This window comes from Cebus imitator, unplaced genomic scaffold (assembly GCF_001604975.1).
Source record: "Cebus imitator isolate Cc_AM_T3 unplaced genomic scaffold, Cebus_imitator-1.0 Scaffold376, whole genome shotgun sequence".
Taxonomy (NCBI): Eukaryota; Metazoa; Chordata; class Mammalia; order Primates; family Cebidae; genus Cebus; species Cebus imitator.
In genome coordinates, this window is record NW_016107691.1 from 1,930,206 (window position 1) to 1,942,646 (window position 12,441).

The 12,441-nt window shown below is 42.7% G+C and overlaps 1 protein-coding gene across 1 annotated transcript in view; it reads left to right on the plus strand.

Moving 5' to 3' along the window:
• Positions 1-12,441, plus strand: part of ZDHHC9 (zinc finger DHHC-type palmitoyltransferase 9) — a 39,997-nt gene that overhangs the window by 10,798 nt on the left and 16,758 nt on the right. Inside the window, exons 4-5 of the mRNA XM_017507527.2 lie at positions 3,789-3,949; positions 9,683-9,841. Coding sequence (XP_017363016.1) covers positions 3,789-3,949; positions 9,683-9,841 — 320 coding nt within the window. The remainder of the gene's footprint in view (positions 1-3,788; positions 3,950-9,682; positions 9,842-12,441) is intronic.

Here is a 12,441-nt window from a genome sequence, read left to right on the forward strand (position 1 = left end):
CCTGAGTAAGCTGGAATTACAGGAGCGTGACACCATGCCCAGCTAATTTTTGTATTTTTAGTAGAGATGGGGTTTCACCATGTTGGCCAGGATGGTCTTGAACTCCTGACCTCAGACGATCCACCTGCCTCGGCCTCCCAAAGTGCTGGGATTACAGGAGTGAGCCACCGAGCCCAGCTGATCCAGTCTTTATCTAAGACAAATTAGTGATCTTTGAGGATACTCCTGACTTTGGACGTCTATATTGGGAATTACCACAGACTTTCACATAGCTTATTCTTGTCAGAGACAGACTTCCAGCTTATAGCAATTATGGGATTAGCCTAGGGTGATATTTTTGAAGTATTTTAAAAATGACAAAGATTTTATATGTATATATCTGGTACACAATATGATGTTTTGATACGTGTATACATTTGGAATAGTTAAATCAAGCTAATTAACGTATGTATTACTTTACATACTTATCATTTTTTTAACGGTGAGAACGATTAAAATCTACTCTCCTAGCAATTTTCTAGTATACAATGCAGTATTATTAACCATAATCCCCATGCTGAGCAATATATCTCGTGAACTTATTCTTCCTTACTGAAATTTTATGACCTTTGACAAACATCTTCCCAATCTTCCCTTCCCAATACCCCCGGTGAGGGTGTTTTTTTATCATAACTTTTGAAGACAAACACTATGGGTTGTAGTTCACAATCATCTTAGTGGCTGGCGCTTGAAGTTTCCCCTTACTCAGAGTGGAAAGGCCTGCTGGTTCCACATCTGGCTTCCCAGCCACACCCACTCACTAGAGACGACTGGCTGCCAATAGCCTCATCTCTGGAGGAGAACAATACAATAGGCCTGTTGTGTACTTGTTGACATACAGAGTGGATTGTTTTAGCAGGTGCAGAAGACGGTCTGTGTGGAGATTACAGAGACCTTTATCCTTGATGGCGCAGTGTAATTGAAATCTAAGCTGTCCTTTGTCTGGCCTGCAAGCAGGTGTTGGAACTGGACTTAGTTAAGCTCGGGTCCTTCTGTGCAGCGGGGCAGCATTAATTTAGAATATTTTTATGGTCGTTCTACTCACTCTGTATCTTTTACCTTTAATAAAAAAATAAAACTCTCTTTGGTGGCCAATCAGATACATCTGATTCTTTTAAGGCTTTTGATTGGAGGCTATACATCCACTGCAGCTTGAGTCCTGGAGACATTACTTCTTTGTTTTTAAGAATTATCTTAGTGATGGGCAGTGGCTGGGAAGATGCCTGTTTGCTGTTAATGTGATGATTTCACTTGGCTTGTTCAGGAAATGAAGCCTCATGCTCCTCCTGCATACTTTGGGTTTCTGATAAGTGGTGATTTTTGCTTCTGAATTTCCTTTTTGGTTAATCTGTACCAGTGAAAAGGAGTAGTGGAAAAGAGGGTAATCCACAAGCTAGTGGTATGTAAGAACCTTAATTATCCTGAACTCACCTGCCAGATCCTTCAGTTCTCCAACTTTCCCCCCAATTCTTGGCTTTTAGGAGAAGGAAGTATATCATTAAAAAGCAACCTAAAATGAAGGATTTTGTTAAAAATAAGCAAGCATACTTTTGCACTGACCTAGAAAAAAATAATAATAAGCAAGCAAGCAAACAAGAAAGCCACTAAAATCATCCTCCAGGTTCAGTGCATATACTCACCTTCATGACAAAATGCTTAGCCTAATATAAAACTTGGCTTGTGTTCCCCCATGCAGTTGTGTGTGTGGCAGGGAGCTAGGGGAGGACCTCAGGAGGGTTGTTCCGAAACTGCAGTGAATATATAACCGGGGGTTAAACGTTTGCTTTGAATGGCCAGCAGCTTGCTTACTCCCCATGCTGATGAGGTAAGCGTTTTTCTTAGCTTACTTTCTCTGCTCTCCCTCTGCTCCTTGCTCATCCACTTATAGTCTGCCTCCAAGTGAAAACTCTGCTTTCAAGGAGAAATGTGCCTCAGGAGGAGGAGGATAAAAATAGGTCAGTGATAGCTCTCATTACATATTCCTATTTGTTTTGTTTGAAATTCAGTTCAGATCAACAAGTATTTTTTTTTTTCTTTTTTTTTGAGACGGAGCTTCGCTCTTGTTACCCAGGCTGGAGTGCAATGGCACGATCTTGGCTCACTGCAACCTCCGCCTCCTGGGTTCAAGCAATTCTCCTGCCTCAGCCTCCTGAGTAGCTGGGATTACAGGCACGCGCTACCATGCCCAGCTAATTTTTTTTGTATTTTTAGTAGAGACAGGGTTTCACCATGTTGACCAGGATGGTCTCGATCTCTTGACCTTGTGATCCACCCGCCTCGGCCTCCGAAAGTGCTGGGATTACAGGCGTGAGCCACTGCACCCGGCCAGATCAACAAGTATTTATAGATAACTTCTTTGTTCCCAGATCAACAAGTATTTATTGATAACTTCTTTGTTCCCTTACTTGTATTAAGCTCTGAGAGGTACAGAATCATGATGATAATGTTAATAGCTAACATTTTACTTAGTGTTTAGTGTTTATTGTGTGTCAAGTGCAGTTCTAAGCACTTTATTTATACTAGTGCATTTGATCCACACAGTGACCTCATCAAGTACTGTTATTATCCTCATTTTATGGATAAGGTGACTGAAGTTAATTAAGTCACCCAACTACGAGCTGGTAGAGCCAGAATTCAAACCTGAGCATTTCCAGTCCAATAAGACCAGGTCCTTGCTCTTAGGAAGTCCAGTTGAGGGATATGCCATCAACATACTGAGAAATAGCTAGGAAATAATGCAAGACTCTGAAAGTGAGGACCACAGGGAGTCGAGAAGAGAGAGATTAGTGCACCTTAGCATAAGCCTTTTGGAGGAGGTAAGAATTCTCTAAATCTCAGATTCTTCATCTATCAAATGGGTATAGTAGAATCTATTTCATAAATTTAGTGTGAGAATTGGATGGGAGGGCGGATGATGTAGATGAACAGCCTACTGCAGTGCCTGGCTTATGGTGAGCGCTCAATAAATTATAGTCACCATGATGACAGTGATGATATTGATGTCTCTGGCACCAGAAAGATGAGTAGAGTTGGGATATCCAGAGAGGAAGAGAAATAGCTTGCCAGGTGCATTATGAGGAAAGTGGGGAGTGAACATGATGTTGGGAAGGGGTACTAAGGAGAAATGATTTTCTTATTCTCTTGCTGATGGTCATTAGTCACTTATTAGCTGAGCTAATTGAGGAGACCAGAGGAATGGATGTTGCAGAGTCAGTGAACAGCCCTGAAGGTTTTCACTGGTCTTGAAGCATGCTGAGATACTCTCTGTCTGACACTGTGAACCTGCTTTCTGGTTGGTCCTCATCTTTTCCCTCTCCTCATCAAGCTCAACCTGAATGCCAGATCAGTGGATATGAAAATCCTTGGACGTTCCCAGAGTGAGATCAACCTGCATTGCTTACAAATTCAGGCTCAGTTGCTTCCCTATTCTTAGCAGGCGTGAGCCTTTTCTGAGGCAGAGGAAATGTAGCTCCCAGTAGGCTGATAGGAGAGACTGGACTTGAGGGTAAGGGAGGGTCCTCGAGAGTGTCTTGTTTATGTTATAGGTGGCAGCGATCAATTATTTGTTGTGCTCCTACTATGGCTAGAGACATATGTTAGGAGTTTTGGGTAATTCAAGAGAAGAAACGTGGTCCCTGCTCTTGAGGTGCTGCTCATTCTATTGTGGAGGCCAGACTGACATACTGGTAACAATTGGGGATCAACATAGGGTAGGTATCATTAAATGTTGAATTGCCTCCTTTCTTCAGGTGCCGCTACCTGGCTGTTCAGCTGTCTCCTGCCATTCCTGTGTTTGCTGCCATGCTCTTCCTTTTCTCCATGGCTACGCTGTTGAGGACCAGCTTCAGTGACCCTGGAGTGATTCCTCGGGCACTACCAGATGAAGCAGCTTTCATAGAAATGGAGATAGGTAAGTCTCCCAAGCAGCTGGCAAGGTGCTGTGTAGTGGGTGGCCCTAATCAGTAAGAGAAAGGAATCATAATAGTAGTTGCAGATTAACAGTCACTTCTGCTTCTAGCCTTTTCTCTCTGAGATCCTGAATCTGAGATCATGACCACCCTGTAAATTTGGTAAGGCAGGTTTAGCAGCAGTCTAAAGTCACAGACTTTGTCCTTTGCTGCATTGGGTCAGATTTCAGGAAGGATTTGTTACCAAGGTCCTGCTGTATTGTTCCCAAGAGTAGGGTTTTTTTTTACATTTTGGGGGGAGGTGGTCACCAACGCATTTTTTTTGAAGCAGTGAAAGCACAGATTTATTGAAACAAAAGTACACTTCACAGAGTGCTGGGTGGGGCTTGAGCAAGTGGCTCAAGAGCCACTTTAGGTTTTTTGATGAAAGCTGTAAACCTTCTTCCCATAAAAATGTTCTTATATGCATGTACATGTACACAATTTTGGATGTAATTTCAGGGATTCATAGATCTTCTGAAGCGCATTCATGTCCCTCCCAACCAGGAATTCCTACTTTAGGCCTGGCGCGGTGGCTCACGCTTATAATCCTAGCACTTGGGAAGGCTGAAGTGGGCGGATCACTTGAGGTCAGGAGTTCGAGACAGCTTGGCCAACATGGTGAAACCCCATCTCTACTAAAAATACAAAAATTAGATGGACATGGTGGTGCGTGCCTGTAATTCCAGCTACTCAGGAGGCTGAGGCAGGAGAATTGCTTGAACCCGGGAGGAAGAGGTTGCAGTGAGTCTAGATTGCGCCACTGCACTCCAGCCTGGCCAACAGAGTGAAAGTCTGTCTCAAAAAAAAAAAAAAAAAAGAAAAAGAAAAAGAAAAGAAACACCAAAAACCCCTGCTTTAGGGGAACATGCAACGTGAAAGAGGGTAGCTGTGGTGCCAGGAACCACTGAGAATTCTAGGAGGGGTACAAGAAGCAATTGCAGACTCAGTAGAGTTCAGACTGCCGTTCAGGATAAGGATCTTCGGTACACAGATGAAGTGCTACATTATCTAGGAGCCAGGGTGGCTTCATGAATTGAGGCAGAACCATCCCAGGGCCAGAAGAGGAGATATCCTGGGAGCTCACAGTGAGAAAGAACACTATGATGCAAGTACTGGGAGGGAGTGGGAGCCCACCAGATCAACAGCAGTGCCTACCTAAATCGTTCTCAGGTTTGATAACTAGGTAGCTTGAGTCAGCATCCAAGCTAGACAGAGGAAGAAAAAGGGACCCAGGACTTGTAAGACTAAGAAGCTGTGCCAGTAGAGCACCAATCTGTGGCTAGCCTTTAGTTCTTTGACGGTGCTTTGAAGGCTTCTGTGTATTTCTTTTTTCTTTTCCTTTTCGAGACACAGTTTCACTCTGCCCCACAGGCTGGAGCGCAGTGGCATGATCTCGGCTCACTGCGACCTCCACCTCCCAGGTTCAAGTGATTCTCGTGCCTCAGTCTACCGAGTAGCTGGGATTACAGGCACCTGCCACCACGCCTGGCTAATTTTTATATTTTTAGTAAAGAAGGGGTTTCACCATATTGGCCAGGCTGGTCTTGAACTCCCAACGTCAACTGATCTTGCCGCCTCGGCCTCCCAAAGTGCTGGGATTACAGGTGTGAGCCACTGCACTGGCCCATGTATTTCTTTTGTTTATTTTAGCTGTGTTTTCTCTTAGGCTTCTGAATGGATTTCATTTTGAAAAATTCCAGCCTATTTTAGTTGAGCTAAGGAGAAATGGGTTTGTGTACATGTGAGCTAGAACTATTTGGGGGTGGAGTGAGGGTGGGGATAGTGGGAAGAGAGCAGAGGCGACATGTGCTGGCACAGCTGGAGTTCTGGGGAGACACGATAGAATTAGGAGTAGTTAGGAGCAAGATGGTGAGGAAGAGTGGTGAGTGCTGTTTTTTCTCCATTCTGGGTTGTTCTTTTCCAGTTCCCTTCCCATTCACATATGGAGAAACTGAGGGTCAAGGCAGTACCTTGACTTGTTTCTTGCCTCGTACAGCAGGTTGTTAACAAAGTTAGCTCTTTTCTGCTCGATCACTGGGCCTGGGGCCCAGACTGAAGCTGTCACACTGTGGCCTCTGCATTTAGCATGTTCCTCTCAATAGAAGAGTACATTTTTCAGTTCATATGTATGTTTATGTTAGCAAGTTTTTGTCATCTTATATCCAGTCCTGTCCTGGGTATGCTGTTAGTGGGGGATGGGGAGAGAAGAAGTCATGTGATGCCCTTGCCTGATATGGCCTCCGGGGGAAGGTGAACCATGAGCCCTGTCTCCCAGGTGCCCTCATGGAAACCATGTGCGTACAATATTAAGGTGGCATGCTGGTACTTATCTTCTAATGAATAGCTGTCCTCATCGTTTTAAGACTTGTGACACACTGTTATTGTTTGATTTCACAGCATCCACCCTACTCCACAAAAAAAGGAAAAATGTTCCATATGGCAGATATTTTTAAAATCAAAGTGAATTGAAAACTATTCTGTTTTTAGAATTATACTGCATGGCGAGGGTGCCACGAGACAGGCACTCTCATGTGCTGCGGATGGGCAGGCATGCAAATTCATATGGTCTGTCTGGGAAGCAGTTTGCCAATAAGTAATATGGACTTTAAAGGGTCATAGCCTTTGACCCAGTAGTTCTACTTCTATTATTTTATTTTGTTTTGAGATGGAGTCTGGCCCTGTTGCCCAGGCTGTAGTGCACTGGTGTGATCTCTGCTCACTGCAGCCTCTACCTCCTGGGTTCGATTCTCCTGCCTCAGCCTCCTGAGTAGCTGGGATTACAGGTGCACGTCACCATGCCTGCTTAATTTTTTTTTGTATCTTTGGTAGAGATGGGGTTACACCATGTTGGCCAGGCTGGTCTTGAACTTCTGACCTCATGATCTGCCTGCCTTGGCCTCCCAAAGTGCTGGGTGTGAGCCACCGTGCCCGGCCCATTAGTTCTACTTCTCTAAGGGTTTAGCTAAAGGAGATAAACAGAGATTTTTACAAATTACTGTAGAAGGATTTTTGGTGCATCCTTTTTTCTTTTTCTCTTTCTTTTAAATATGAGTAGCTATTTTAATGCCGGCAACTTCATGTATTACTGCTTAGACTTCAACATTTTCTTTTTTCTTTCTGTTTTAGAAATTAATTTTAACACATGAATATGTTCTTGGAAGGGAGGAGGGGACTAGGATTGAGGTGGTGATCCAAGGGGATTTAAGCTTTGATCTGTAATGTTTTAAATTTTTACATGTAACGCCACCTAAATAGCGGAAAACCAGACACAAATGCCCAACAATATGGAATATTTAAATAAATCATATATGATGGAATATTACCAGTAATTATGTTTTAGAAAAAATTAACAATGAGAAAATGTCCACCATATATCATATTAAGTAAATACTTCACGGTACAAAATTACATTTATAATACGATCTCAAAAGTTTTAAAATTATGAATGTTTACCTGTTAATAGAAGATTAGGGTGGGTGTGGTGGCTCATGCCTGTAATCCCAGCACTTTGGGAGGACGAGGCAGGTGGATCACAAGGTCAGGAGTTCAAGATCAGCCTGGCCAATATAGTGAAACCCCATCTCTATTAAAAATAAAACAAAAATTAGCCGGGTGGTGGCACATACCTGAACCTGAAGTCCCAGCTACTTAGGAGCCTGAGACAGAAGACTCGCTTGAACCTGGGAGGTGGAGGTTGCAGTGAGCCAAGATCGCACCACTGCATTCCAGCCTAGGAGACAGAGCGAGACTCCGTTCCCCCCCACCAAAAAAACCAGAAGATTAGAAGAAACTACACCAAAAATATAAATATCTTTGAGCTGAGAGACTGTCAGTGATTTTTATGCTTTCTTATTTATATTTTCTGTTTTTTCTAAAAATTTTTTTTTTTTTTTGAGATGGAGTCTTGCTCTCTCACCCAGGCTGGAGTGCAGTGGTGTGATCTTGGCTCATTGCAACCTCTGCCTCCCGGGTTCAAACCATTCTTCTGCCTCAGCCTCCTAATTAGTTGAGATTAAAGATGCACACCACCATGACTGGCCAAATTTTGTATTTTTAGTAGACATGGGGTTTCACCACATTGGCTAGGCTGGTCTTGAACTTCCAATCTAAGGTAATCCGCCTGCCTTGGCCTCCCAAAGTGCTGGGATTACAGGCATGAGCCACCGCACCTGGCCCTATTTTGTTTTTTTACCCCAAATTTTTACAATAAGCAAGCATTACTTTTGTTTCAATAACTGTTTTTGTAAGTTTTTGCATGCATATATTTTATGTTTGCAAGACAGAATTGTTTTATACATACTGCTTTCTAACATACATGTTCATGTTGCTGTATATTGTATTTTCCTGTTTTCACCATTTTTTTCTCTATATCATTTTTAATGGCTGCATAGTATTCCATTCTATGCATATAACATAATTTTCTTAACCAATCTCCTATTGTGACATTGAAGTTATTTTTAGTTTTTCACTATTGAAAGGAACTCTGTGACAAATATCCTTATATAAACATCTTTTGCATCTCTCGTTATAATTTTGATAAGTTTCTAGAAGTAGACTCACTAGGTAAATGAGTATACATATTTAAAACTTTGGTAGCTGGCTGGGCACTGTGGCTCATGCCTGTAATCCTAGCACTTTGGGAGGCTGAGGCAGGCAGATAACTTGAGGTCAGGAGTTTGAGACCGGCCTGGCCAACATGGTGAAACCCCATCTCTACTAAAAATACAAAAATCAGCTGGACATGGTGGTGGGCCCCTGTAATCCCAGCTACTCTGGAGGCTGAGGCAGGAGAATCACTTGAACCTAGAAGACAAAGGTTGTAGTGAGCCGAGATTGAGGTCGCGCCACTGTATTCCAGCCTGGGCGACAGAGCGAGACTCCGTCTTAAAAGAAAAAAAAGTTTAGTAGCCACTGCTATATTGCTTACTGATAAGGTATAAGAATGACCTTTTCCCACCCTTGCTAACATGGGATATTTTTATTCTTTTTAGTATCTTTTAATGTGATAGGTAGAAATGGTATCTTTGTGGTTTAATTTTTATTTCTCTGATCATTAGTGAAATTGGATGTTTTCATTTAATGTATTTCTAGCTATTTTTTAACGAATGTTTTTCTTTGTAAGCAGAAAAAAAATCCTTGAAGAAACACTTTTTCTTTCTCTTTCTCTCTCTTTTTTTTTTTTAAATTTGAGACAGAGTCTCGCTCTGTCACCAGGTTGGAGTGCAGTGGCGTGATCTTGGCTCACTGCAGCCTCCGCCTCCTGGGTTCAAGTGATTCTCCTGCCTCAGCCTCCCAAGTAGCTGGGACTACAGGCACATACCACCACGCCCAGCTAATTTTTTTTTTTTTTATTTTTAGTAGAGACGGGGTTTCACCATGTTGGCCAGGATGGTCTCTATCTCTTGACCTTCTGATCTGCTGCCTTGGCCTCCCAAAGTGCTGGGATTCAGGCATGAGCCACCATGCCCAGCCAGAAAAACTTCTTCATATGTATACAGCAGAACCACATGCACTTGTTGGAGTTTTATGGGCATATTCTGTGATGTTGAATGTCTAGTCTATAAATGCTTGCCTAGAGAAGACAGTGGGCTTAGAGAACCTTTGAATGCCCGCATTGGTTTTGCAAAAGTGGTGAGACTTTTGGGCTCAAATAATGGCTAGCTGTGATGTTAACTGTGTTTATTGGTTTACAGAAGCTACCAATGGTGCGGTGCCCCAGGGCCAGCGACCACCCCCTCGTATCAAGAATTTCCAGATAAACAACCAGATTGTGAAACTGAAATACTGTTACACATGCAAGATCTTCCGGCCTCCCCGGGCCTCCCATTGCAGCATCTGTGACAACTGTGTGGGTGAGTAAACCCACAGGGACATTGCCTAGGGGAAAGGCTGAGTTGAACAAGAAAGTCAGGGTGGTCACCAATTCTTGGGAGAAACCAGTGGAGAAGGGAAGATATTTAGATGGGAAATGAGCTAGATTTAGATAGGAAATTTAGATAGGCAACAAGCTCCTGAAAAACTGCAAATCAGCTGTACTTTTGTAGGTCAAATCACAATTTAAATATCCTCTAGCCTAAAATTTACAGCAAGCTCTTTAGTAAATGGGAAAAAGAAACTTTACCTGTTTTTGAAATTTAGATTTTCCTCTACTGGATTTTCATGTGGGGCCCACCTTACATAGTGGGAGGAGACTCCTGGTCCACTGGAGGGCAGTATTGAGGAAGGAAGGCCTGTCTAAGACAACCCAAGAGGAGGAAAGTTGCTAGCGTTTATTGAGTTTCTACTACATATTGGGCACTGTGCTTAGTGATTTACCTTTCTCTCATTTAAAACTTGTAACAGTCCCGTGAGATTGGTATTATCCCCATTTTACCAATGGAGGATAAATAGGAAGGAAATTGGAAATAGATGAGGAAATAGATGAAGCACCAGTATGTAAGTTCACATAATTAGTATGAGATAAGGCTAGAGCAGGTCTGATTCCAAAATGCTTCTTTCTTCTTTCTGCTGCTGCTGCAAAAGGGTCAGGTGTATGTGCACATAATACAGTGGTCTGTGCTTCCAGCTACATATATGTGGCTTTGTTGTAATCACTGCCTACTGTGTGCTGAACCCCGGTAAAGATGAGAAACGGGCCGTAAGGATTCCTGTTGAGGCCAGGCACGGTGGCTCACGCCTGTAATCCCAGCACTTTGGGAGGCTGAGGCGGGCGGATCACGAGGTCAAGAGCTCAAGACCATCCTGGCCAACATAGTGAAACCCCATCTCTACTAAAAATACAAAAATTAGCTGGGTGTGGTGGCATGCACCTGTAGTCCCTCGGGAAGCTGAGGCAGGAGAATCGCTTGAACCCGGGAGGTGGAGGTTGCAGTGAGCTAAGATCGCGCCACTGCACTCCAGCCTGGTGCTGGTGACACAGCGAGACTCCGTCTCAAAAAAAAAAAATTCCTGTTGATAGGCCTATATGTGCAGTTGCTTATATCATCACTAGGCATACTTCTAACATTCTTTTTTAAAATTAATTTTTCTTGAGCTCCCATGATTGGATAATGTTCTCTCTGAATGCTATGTGGGATTCGGATGGCATTGCTTTCCTCTTACTAGCCAATTCTTCAGACAAAGATTGGGAGAGATATTTTGCTTTATATGGTAAAAAGCTATATGGTGCGCTCTTTGGAGCACATATACTAAAAAATGTAGATAAGACTTTTATAAATCAAAACCCATTTTATTACTATTATTATTATTTTATTTTACTTTAAGTTCCAAGATACATGCACAGAATGTGCAGGTTTGTTATATAGGTATACATGTGCCATGGTGGTTTGCTGCACCTATCAACCTGCTGTCTAGGTTTTAAGTCCTGCATGCGTTAGGTATTTGTTCTAATGCTCTCCCTCTTCGCCCCACCCCCAACGGGCCCTGGTGTGTGTTATTTCCCTCCCTGTGCCTATATGTTCTCATTGTTCAACTCTTATGAGTGAGAACATGTGGTATTTGTTTTTCTCTTCCTGTGTTAATTTGCTGAGAATGATGGTTTCCAGCTTCATCCATGTCCCTGCAAAGGACATGATCTCATTTTTTATGGCTGCATAGTATTTCGTGGTGTATATGTGCCACATTTTCTTTATCCAGTCTATCAGTGATGGGCATTTGGGTCATTTGGGTTGGTTTCAAGTCGTTGCTATCGTAAATAGTGCTGCAGTAAACGTGTACATGTGTCTTTATGGTAGAATGATTTATAATCCTTTGGACATATACTCAGTAATGGGATTGCTGGGTCAAATGGTATTTCTGGTTCTAGATCCTTGAGGAATCGCCACACTGTCTTCCACAATGACTGAACTAATTTACACTCCCACCAACAGTATAAAAGCATTCCCATTTCTCTGCAGCCTCGTCAGTGTCTATTGTCAAAACCCATTTTAAATGAAGCAGGAAAGTTGATATTTAAAGAAGATGTATACCCAGTCATGGGATTGCTGGGTCAAATGGTATTTCTGGTTCTAGATATTTGAGGAATCGCCACACCATCTTCCACAATGTTACATTTCCAACAACAATAGTGTTCCTATTTCTCTGCAACCTCGTCAGCATTTGTTGTTTTTGACTTTTTAAAAATTGCCATTCTGACTGCCATGAGGTGGTATCTTAGTATGGTTTTGATTTGCATTTCTCTAATGATCAGTGGTGTTGGGCTTTTTTTTTTATATGTTTGTTGGCTACATGAATGTCTTCTTTTGAGAACAATGGGAACACATGGACACAGGAGGGGAACAACACACACTGGGGCCTGTTGGGGGGTGGGGAGGGGAGGGAGAGCATTAGGAAAAGTAGCTAATGCATGCTGCGCTTAATACGTAGATGTTGGGCTGATAGGGGCAGCAAACACCATGGCACACTTTTACCTATGTAACAAACCTGTACATCCTGCACAGGTACCCCAGAACTT